Raw genomic sequence first — 11,324 nt, forward strand, 5'->3', positions numbered from 1 at the left:
AGCGCTGCGAAAATAAATACAGGACGGCATTTATTCCGAGCGAGTTCACGAAAAATACTGTTTATTTTATACCAAGATCTATTGGAATTATTAAAGATAAATTATGAAAGAAAAAAAACATAACAGAGACAAAATAATAAAAATTGTTTTTTTTTGCCTCCATTTTAGACTTAAGTCATGAGGACAAGAATTGGATAGAGAGAGAGTTACTTTTATATATTTGACTCTTTGTCAGAGAACATAAGTTGTTTTGGAACATATTGTGTTTTCTTAATAAAATAAAACAAACATAATTTAAATGAATTATTTTTATTACATATATACATTCAAAAATATTTACAAACCTTGTCAATACAATTGCACTAAAAAATAATAAATGTTAACTTCATCAAGTTTGCAGTCATTTAATAATTGATAGCTAAAACAGTCAAGTCTTAAATTTGTAAAACTCTTGGTGGAAGTTCATTGTAATTTATTATACAAATAAAAGACTAACAAAGTGTATTTTGCGGACCATAAGATGCACCCCAAAATTTTTCTATTAATTTTTAGAAAAATAAAAATGTTTTGGACAATAAGACGCATCGGACCATAAGACGCACCCCAATTTTTGGTTGTATTTTCGGAGTAAAAAAGTGTATCTTATGGTCTGAAAAATACGGTACTTAGAAATCAATAAATTAACAAAATAAACCTGATGTAGAATTACTTAATGAACAGCAAACACATACCCCATTGCTGTACCCATTATAATAAATTGACTAACTATTTTTTAATACTTTACTTCTCAGAAACCCATATTGAAAAGCATCAGGTTCAAAGGGACGGGATAGTTAGAACTTCTTAAAAGAAGAACCACAACAATATACATATTTAAACTAGTTAAAATAACATTATATAAATCCCATAACACTTTGTAGAAAAGTCCTTTAGATAAAAGTAATCAAATTCTACTGCTACTATATAATTTTGAATTTTTTGTCCTTACAGTTTTTGTAATGATACCAGCTTTAAAATTTCTCAAAAGCGATGAAATCTGTCACTGTTTTTTCCAAATTTGTGGAATTAAACATCACTCGTCTTTTATATCTATAATAGATCGCTAAAACAATCTGATTGCAGTGTTAAGTTTTCCATAGGTATTTCTATCAAACTTTATTGTTCAGTTTTACTATTGACTACTGAGAAAGAAGAAATCAGACTCCATAAACCCCCTAGAGAATACAATCCAGTACTTCTCTACCAAACATTTAGACATATTCAAAATAGTGTTGAATAAAAATAAGAGTATGATTGAGATAAATTATAAGTTTACAATAGCTTGGACTGTTGTTTGAGTGCTGTGATGTCCAGAATCCTAGAAGGGTTCTTGTATGCCGGCTTCAGGTTGTGTTGTGGTCGGTAGTCCACAAAGTTGGCCGCTCCTAAACCAATCTGCTGCTGAGCCTCATTCGATACTGAGAATTTTAAACAATCATATTAATCAGTATATGTTCTCGATGACTATAATCTGAATAAAATATGGCAGTTGTAAAAAATACTTGTTAAGAAAATTATTTGAAAATTTGTGTGTTTTTTATGAGTATGGGAACCAGTTGCAGATATGTGCACACCACAATCCATTTTATTCAATAAGAAATAACAATTATAAGATAACCTTATACATCAATTTAAACATATAAGGCCACAGGCCAGTTGGCACTTGACCTCAGATAATGCAAATAATAATGGAAGGAATCTGGTACCATTTTAGGCGGGGTTACAGATTGCAACCTACCGGGCAAAAATAGGTGCCATAGAGAAGATTTCCGGGAAATAAAACACAAAAACATGACATTATTATTTGATTTATGGGAAAAATAATATTGCAAAGTTAGTGTTCGTTTGAACACACATACAGTCTCAAAGGGTAAAGAAAATAATAAAGTCCAAATTAATAAACTGAGTAATAGAAAAATTTCTTAATTTTATAATTTTTTATTAAAAAATTCTATTTATACGTTTATTTTCAATGGAAATTTTACAAAACTTGGTTTGCGGAAACTTTACACTATATTGATTGTAACAAATGCCATAACAATATAATTTACATTCTTTTTACAAAATGGAGTACAAAACAAAAAATAAGATAAAATATGTTTTGTTTTGTACACCATTTTGTGACAAAGACCTAAATTATATTGTTATGGTATTTGTTACAATCAATATAGTGTAAAGTTTCAATAAAAAATTATAAAAGCGCCATCTATGAATAATTAGTTTCATATTTCCGTTTAGATTCACCTTAAACAACAACACTTATTAAAGGCATACTTAGGGCCGGTTGCATCGACAAAAGTTAAGTTTAAGTCAGGGCTAAAGTCAAATAAAAGTTACTTTTATGTCAAAATGCGTTGCATCAAAAAAAGTTAAATAAATATTAACAAAAAAGTTACTTTTATTTAACCGGTCGCTAGGGGGCCATTTAAAGTTAAATGCGATCTGCCATCTGTCAAAAAAGCGTCGTGAGTGTTGAAATCCATTGATCGATCTGTGAAAAGTTGCACAAAATGTCAATTTTATCTGATTTTTCATCTTCCGATGACGAATTTATCATCGAGTATATTCTAAACCGATACAAAAAAACTGTTCAAACCACGAACGGACCATTTTTTGTGGGAAGAGCCCGACTTTATCGCAAGATTTCGAATGTCAAAAAAGTGAAGAACTAATAATTAAATAGGTGCGAAGGTTTTCACGGTCACTGTTATCAATATTATGTATCTTTTTTGGGTGATACCGTGTATGTTGGATTTGATCCGACGTTTCGGCTACCATTGCAGGAGCCATCTTCAGTTTTCCCTGAAGATGGCTCCTGCAATGGTAGCCGAAACGTCGGATCAAATCCAACATACACGGTATCAGTCAAAAAAGTACATAATATTGTTAACTAATAATTATTTGATTTTTTAATTGTTAATTATTTTTCAAAACACAGGACTTGATCATCAGCGGTGTGAAATAAATTTAAATCATCACTGTATTGAAATGCTGTTTATTTATTTTTAAATAGAGCTAGATTGAGCTCAGCTAACTCTTTCTGGGCATTTAAGGCTGCCAATAATTGCCCGAAAAATTTTTTTGCTCTATTTCTAGAGTAAAAAGTTCTTCATTTTGTTTTAGCTTTTGCTCTTCTAATTTTTTATCTAGTTCAAAAAAGGCGATGTCCCTTTTGTTCTTTTCTTCTCCGAATGCGCAGTGTTGCTTCGCCCTTTCGCACACAATGAAAATTGGAATGAAATTTAAACGTTTGTGCCCAAAGACGCGTCGCGGGGCATGTGTATTGCTACATGTAAATAAACAAGTACGTGCTTGCGCAAAAATCCCAACAATTTTTAGGGTGAAACTTGAACCTTTACAGTGGCAACATTCCTAACTTTAACTTAACTAAAATAATGTTGATGCAACGGAATTATTTAGTTACTAGATTTTGAGCCTTAACTAAGTTTAAATATTTAACTTTAAACTAAAATTATACCAACTTTGATGCAACCGGCCCTTACACTAGCAATTATTTAAATGTGGCAAAAAAGTGTCATATTTTAAGTATTTTCTTTATGATAATAGAGATAACAATGCAAAAGCATTTTTTTAGACAAATCTACATATATATGAAACATCCGCATCGCTTTAAAGGATAAAAAGAAAACATTTAATAAACAAACATAGTTTTAAAACATGTTATTTTAGTTTTTAGGCTATCCAGGAAATTCTGATTTTTCGGTTATGATTTTTCAGGATTTTCACCAGAGAGCGGACATTGCATTATTCTGGTTCTATTTCACAAAAAACTGTATTTTTCATTACCTGGACACGGACAAAATATGCCCTTCCATATTCCCTTACCAAAAATGTCATCCGTATCTGTTATAATAAATAGTTTATTGATTGATTTGGTGTTGAAAATGCCCTAACAAGGCGAAACAATTGTCAAGGATTTTTATTTTTATATTTGTAAAAATAAAATAAAATGTTCAGTAGACTCAAATCAGTGTTTGATTTCTAATATTTTAAGTATAAATAGTTTATTTGATATTTTTTCACTAACCAGATAGCAGTTGGTATCTTTGCATATACTGCATGGTGGCTAGGGACAGATCATTCCTAGCGTCCCCGGGCGCTGGCAGGGGCAACCTCATCGCTGCCGGCCTTATGTTATACTTGCAGGCCAGCTGCCTCATGTGCAAGCTGAGCTCCGAGGCCGGCTTCTCGTACTGCCGGGGAGGGAAGGCTGACACGGGCTGAGGAATCACTCTAGGGAAATTAAACATAATACATTGTTAGGATCTCTGTCGAGAAATTACCATTATATTTCGATTAATTGTGTGGCAGTATAGCTGCTACTGGAAATTCAATCTTTATTATTGGAAAGCTTTGTAATTTTGAAATTACTCCACCTGTGACGTCAATATTTGTCGTTGATGAATTATGCTGCCATTTAAAAGTGAAACCCTGTAGCTGTCAAAATATGGTAAACATTAAAAAAAATGGCTAACTGGAAATCTATCACAATGTGCTGACAACGCTAAAATTGATTGGTTATTGTTCACATCAACCTGCGACGTTGCAATTTTTTTTTATTCAAATCATTTTAACGAATTTTTCTATACATTTTTGAGAAACTTCACCACACAATGAAATGCTCTAATTTTTACCACATGTGAGAAAACATTTTTCATAACCAATTACCCATAACACTGAACATCCTCATTGATCATCAAGAAGAATAGCATATACGGGTAACCCCCGTTGATCGCGACACCAGCGAGTGCGGATTTACTATAACGTGATATTTTTCGCAATGTACTGACGTTAGAAAATAAACTAAAAATAGTCAAAATTATAGAAAATGGTGGTAAAATTGCAGTTGCACGTAGGAATTTCAAATTGCCTAAGTCTACAGTGCAATCAATAGAAAAAAAACGAGGAGAAATTATTATTATTATTATTGGTTATAGGCAGGCAGCCTTTGCTGTTGCGCCTATATCTCATGTACTGCTTTTTGTCTGAGTTCTTCTTCCTTCAAAAAAGCATCCAAACTGTTTAAATTATTATAACTGTCCATTATTTACTTTAGGAGTAAAAATTCTTTAACATTCTCTTGTATACCCACGAACAGGCCATGCCTTTGTGGGATTTTTTTGTTTACTATTTTTCTATTAATATGTACTTCATTGATATGTAATTATGCTTCATTTTTTTAATACTTTGTTTTATTATCACGTTTATTGTAAAAAAACAAAAAAAAATTAATAAAAAAAAAGTTTTATGGTTTATGTTTTTAAAGCGAGCAATGGTTGGTTTGATCGGTTTAAATAACGATCAAACATGCTTTGCCTTAAAATGATTGGCGAATCGGCTAGTGCAGACATGGAATCAGTTGAAAAATATCTGATAGAGTTCTGTGAAAAATCCCCCGTTGACTGCGAAATTTCATTGTACTGTCATTTCAAGCCTAGCAGTGAGCTTCATGATGAAGTTGGTTGTAGTGCTGCCCGATGTTAAAAGGGTATGATGACACCATCTGTCGGGAAACAGCGAGAACTTATTCATGTCCCTTTCATTTCGCGGTACCAAGATGCCGGCAGACACACTCGACAGTTGACTGACGTCATTTGACAATGTCATCAGTGTCGACCAGATACGCTCGACATTTACATTCATGGCATTTGTATGCACATTCACACTGCGTTGTTTTTATTACCTGTTTACACCTGTAGTAGCAGTGCCGTGATTCTGTCTGGCGGTTGTCGCTTCTGAGGGCGACGTATTTGGAGATGTTCCGGCACTCGGGGGACTATGTAATATGTTGTTTACTCGATTCTACAGAGAAAATAGATTTAATTACATTCTGATTGCTAACATTTATTAGAAAAATCTACTTTAGTTTAAAAATAAAAAACAAACAAACCATCGAGCCATTTTGCCGTAGAAGTAGGCAGGGAGATAGAACGCCACATCACTCTGTTTTCGCATACATACCTCGTATTCATATATCTTCTCATGCACACACGCCGATTATTCCTACTCTTCACATGTCCATCTTCAAGTATTTGATGGACTTGATCGTGCCATTGTTTTCTTCCTAGTTTTCTGCATCCATCAACATTCACATCGTAAATCCTTTTAGCCGCAAAGACAGAGTGATATGATGTTCTATCCTCTCTGACTACCCTTACGGAGAAATGTTTGTTTTTTTGTTGTTTACTTTTTAAAATAGAAATTTATTTACTTCGGTAATAACAATTATTACTGTTAGGTTAGGTTTGTTGTATTTTCTGCTAATTTTAATAGAAAAATAATTGTTTTATTTTTCTATTTATTTTGCTATGCGAAGTTAGGTTAGGTTGGGATAAGTTGTGTTGGTTAATCAATTAAAGTAATTAATTCAACCTATCCTAATTATTAGTCACTTGATTAATAATCTATCATGGCAGATTATGACACAGCAAATATCTGTCTGATATTACACTACACAGATACCACATTATGTCATATTTACATTATTTCAGAAAAAATTTGGTCATCTTAAAATAAATTTTAAAAAAAAATAAACACAAAAAACTTATATTTAATCAAAAATATTTCATTAATATGGTCATTCAAAATCACAAATACGTAGATTGTTTTAAAATTAATTTGTTATATTAAGTTTGTCTTTAACTTACCATGACATTATTATAGAATGTCCATCCAATATTTGGCTGTGAGCATTCATTCTCTGTTCTGAAAAATATTTATTTATTTATTTCACAATCATAGTCTTCACTAATTCATGGGTTGTTGTAAACTAACTTCTATTTTTATAAATTTGTTTTTTATTTTTTTTTTTAAATATCACTAAATCTTTAAACTTTATTGTCAAATTAAAAAATAAAAAATGTAAATAGGGGCTAGATTTCTTTTTGTCTATGCGCTCTGTAGCTGCAAGACGTGCTGTAATCTAGCTCATGTATATCATAATTGGAGACGAGGAACAAGAATCCCAACCGTCCATGCGCTCTGTAGCTGCAAGACGTGGTGGGATATTTATTTATTGTACAGCGCCCTTGAGGTGATTTTCACAAAAACAGCGCTATAGAAATTATCCAAGTATTTATATATATATATATATATATATGTTATTTAAACCATTACATAATGTTGACTGTAAATATCAAGTAGAATAACATTACGTATGACAAGTTCATAAATAGAAAGCGGATAGCTGGTTAACCGCCAATGTATACACAAAAATATGTCCATATTATTTGGAGAAGCCGTATTCAGCAAGCGAATTGACCTATCAATGGGTGAATGGGGTATTTTCACAAGTCGAGAATAACAACAAATAATTAAGAGAATATTTTTACAATTCTATGATATAATTATCGATGTATTCAAAACAACTTTTCATTTATAATTTTTGGGTTTGAAAAACAGATCGCAGTTCGATTCACGTCATTTTGACACCACGCGTTATGACCGCCGACCGTGCTTCTGATAAACATTGCGTACAAGCTTGGCGCCAAAATGTCATGTGTGCAGTTTGTCCGTTTTGGATAACTCAAAATATGCATATTTTACACCTTCGTAGAAAATCTATCCAAAGTCGCACGAAAGAAATATTAATACTGTTATATTTGTAACTTTTTGCTTATTTATAAATAAAAACTAATAAAGAGAAATGTGAAAAGACCCTATCCCTATTCTGATGAACGGTTTCTGGGTGCGTAAAATAGTGCATGAGATCTTGGATTTGGAACATACAAACTGATCTCTTTCAGTACCTTAAATAACAATTCATTTAAGTACCTACGCATTTTTACTTTTTTTAAGGAGTTAAATATAAAACATAAAAATTAAAGTACCCTCACTAGGGTTACCTGTGAAGAGTATATTTTTTAACAACTACGACATAGAAACATTTAGACAATTTTGTAATAGAATTTCATAATACATAATTGTCATTTACAAGTACACCTCTATATTTTTAATTTATAAAAATATTTTAGTGTCTAATACACTATGTAAATTATTGGTTTTTATTTTATTTTATTGAAACTTACACAGTTATGAATCATTAAACAGAATATACAAAATAAAAATAAAAAACGAGACCGATTTTGGCCACGGGTTATTGATAGAGACAATGAACATAAAACATAACATACAACGTATCGAGATGGGAATAAAGGAAAAAAAAAGGGAATAGAAAAAGAATTAAGAGGAAGTAAAAGACGATAATAAAAATAACGGTGAAGTAAGAAATGATTAGCTCATAAAAGATGTAATAAAATGAATATTTAAGAAATTAAATGCAAACTTACTCATTATAGAGATCCTCATTGTACTCTGGGATCGGTGCATTTCCTTTCAAATGTGCAGGCCTCCGTAACAATCTATTCCCGCTGCTTATTTTAGGAGTAAAACAGTCGGTTTGCACACCCTCCTCGACGAATACTCGCTCAGCGTCAACACCATCCCTTAGAGGAGTATTACTGGCGGAACTGGGCTTATTACAAGGCGTAATACCATCTAAAAAGTTACCGCAATCATTCCGCTCGGGATTACTGCTGCTCGTGAGATTCTGCGTAGTTTGCACGCATCCATCTCCTTGTTTATCGCCGTCGACTTGCGGATTGAAGGTCACGCTTCGTTTATTCACATAATTGGAACTCATAACCAATTCGAAACTAGTCATTACACCTATAGAGATATGTTCGATACAATTCATTTTAACACCGTCAGCCTGCGGAGCTGCGTTACGATTTGTACCGACATCGCTCGTTGTACGATTCTGTTGTTCAGTCTGTTCTTGAAACATCGCATTCGACTCGTTTACTGTTAACAACCTGTCGACTCTCTGCTGTAACATTTGCAGCTGCTGGTTCTGCAATTTGATTATTTCATACAGATCGGAAACGGTTGGTTCGTTGTTAGTTGAATTACGCGAAACTGCGCCGCCTGCAGCTCGAGTAACACCTTCTTTTAAAACATCTATTCCATTTATTTGTTTTTCTCTTGCTTCCATCGCTTTCTGTTTCATTTCCAATCCATTATTAACCGTCTTGGATTGATTAGAATCTAAATATTGTCCGCAGTTTTGAGTGTTTGAATTACAACAAACGTGTCCACCGCATTGCAACTGCAAATTTTGTCTAAAATCATGTAAATTATTAAGATAATTATTCTCATTACAATTGCAAACTTGTACGCGATTTACATTGCACCTTTGCATATTACAAAAATCATTATTTTGCATTGTTTGAGACCTGCGATCATTTCTATTACACCTTTGTAAATTTGGCATAACTGGTTCATTGAACCGTCGGTTTGGATTTAAATTATGGCTCCCACTGTGTATTGGGGCATTAAAAACATTAATTTGTTTTTGTGGAACACAAGATGGTGCGTTCGCTGTCAATTTAGGACTAATATTGTTACTAAAACCTAGAGTCGGACATTTTTGAGGACCAGACTGAGGCTTTAATACATTTTGAGGCCCGCTGAAGATGTTTTCATCATTCATTCGTTGTAGATGAGTTCTGAAGTTACTATTTTGTGTTGCGATGTTAGCTTTGGCGAAGGCAACACCGTTTGTCGGTGCGGAGGTGGCTTTTTGTTCACTGTAAAGTCCGGCAGAATTAGGAAGAGTGAAGAAGCCCAAAGCGGGATCTGTGTCAGGTTTATCGAGACAGAAGTCTTTCTTGGATCGAGCCGCCGATGACACTAACCCTGAAACCAAATAAACTTGTAAACTAAATAACTTATAAACCAAATAAACTTATTATATACTTGATCAATAATAATCATCTGTTAGTATAATTTACTGTCATAACTTTCATTATTTTTTTTTTTTTTTTTTTATTTATTTACAATTTTAAAAAACCCGTTAGGGTTACATTAGAAATTTAATATTGTCAAGTCATTTTATGTCTCGTCTAGTCTAGTTAGTTCAGTCATCATGTGCTTTTTCAGATTGATTTTAAATTTGTCTCCAATAAGAGTTTTCAAGTAGTAAGGTAGGTCGTTGTAGTGTTTAAGTCCATTATGTAGTATTTTTGACTTTATATTAATAGAATTTAACAAAGCTAGTTAATTTAACACCTATTCTCCTCTACGGATGCGAATCGTGGCACCTCACTAGGGCCCAAAACGGCAAAATTCTGAGTCTTGAGAATAGGTGTCTAAGAAGAATCTTGGGTGTGCGATGGTTTTACTTTGTGAGGAATAAAGTAATAAGAGAATGGACGCAGCAAGTTCCGGTGACAACTGTCATCAAGCGGAGGTGATACGGTTGGCTTGGCCATGTGCTGCGGATGCGTCCTGAGAGCCTTAACCACGCTTGCCTACTTTACAAGGCATCAGGTTCTCGACGTCCTGGACGTCCACTGCTGACTGTCCGTCGGCAGTTCGTGTCAGAACTACAGAATGCGAACCTAACTTGGGAGGATGCACAGGAGCTGGTAGCCGACAGAGAAGCTTCAAGGATATTTGTGGACCCCATATGCTCCAACTAGGGAGCGGACATGGAATAATGATTTTTTTTAAAAGAGAAATATTTGAGTTCTTATTTTTAACTAAAATATTTTAATTTTCAGACCATATCCTAAAAATCGTGAATAACGGTAATCGTGAATAATGGTACCCCACCCGGTTAATAAAGTAAGTAATTAATAAAAAACAACAATAAAGACAATAATTAGATAAGTTATACCTGGATTAAGATCAAAAAGTTTTTCAGACGGGGTTTCCTTATGGACACTGTGAAGGGGCATTTTCGTAGGCGGAAAACAGTAAGGAAAATCATTCTCATACACTTTAACACCGAGACCAATCGCGTTTTCATCTCTCCTATTTTGGAAATCATCATTTTTGTCTGTAAATACTTCAGAACAATCGAGAACACTCAATTCCAAGTCATCGCTGGGTTTGGGGAGCAACAAAAAGTCACGGCTAGTTTGGATTCCGTCTTTGTCAAATTTTCTTGGAGGCAAATAAACACCATCTTGTATTACTGAACCTGATTCCATCGATTTATCCCGATAATATGATGGTCCGGTATTTTCCCGATTATGTTTACCATTGCTGTTTGTATTTTGAATATCCTTCAGCGGTCTCGGTAACTGGTGGTCAGATGGTGAAGACATTTTCGAAATATTAAAACGAACTTGCTTTTTAGAATTGAGAAAATCGGAAGGAAATACGTTTTCTTTCATTTTAAATCAATGATGCGTCTCGATTTAAGCGATATTACGTATACGGTAGTCCTTATTTAATATAGAATTATGAAATATTTTAAA

At 33.3% G+C, this 11,324-nt stretch overlaps 1 protein-coding gene across 1 annotated transcript; it reads right to left on the minus strand.

Moving 5' to 3' along the window:
* Positions 1–1,090: 1,090 nt before the first annotated feature.
* Positions 1,091–11,240, minus strand: LOC148283219 (uncharacterized). The gene is made up of 6 exons (XM_088223845.1): positions 10,739–11,240; positions 8,349–9,756; positions 6,708–6,765; positions 5,744–5,862; positions 4,088–4,293; positions 1,091–1,457 (listed from the first exon to the last, which is right to left on the minus strand). Exons 1-6 carry the CDS (start codon positions 11,238–11,240, stop codon positions 1,312–1,314), a joined length of 2,439 nt encoding a protein of 812 aa, XP_088079971.1. The 3' UTR covers positions 1,091–1,311.
* Positions 11,241–11,324: the final 84 nt, after the last annotated feature.

This window comes from Micrasema longulum, unplaced genomic scaffold (assembly GCF_059751315.1).
Source record: "Micrasema longulum isolate JH-2025_06_02 unplaced genomic scaffold, ASM5975131v1 h1tg000252l, whole genome shotgun sequence".
Taxonomy (NCBI): Eukaryota; Metazoa; Arthropoda; class Insecta; order Trichoptera; family Brachycentridae; genus Micrasema; species Micrasema longulum.

Bases quoted from the DNA above. Each gene is read 5' to 3' on its own strand.
- LOC148283219 (XM_088223845.1), bottom strand. From the start codon at position 11,240: ATGAAAGAAAACGTATTTCCTTCCGATTTTCTCAATTCTAAAAAGCAA. The intron at 6,766-8,348 runs GTAAGTTTGCAT...AATATTTTTCAG, and splicing joins AATGAGGATCTCTATAATGA to AACAGAGAATGAATGCTCAC. The intron at 5,863-6,707 runs GTAAGTTAAAGA...TTTTCTCTGTAG, and splicing joins CATTCTATAATAATGTCATG to AATCGAGTAAACAACATATT.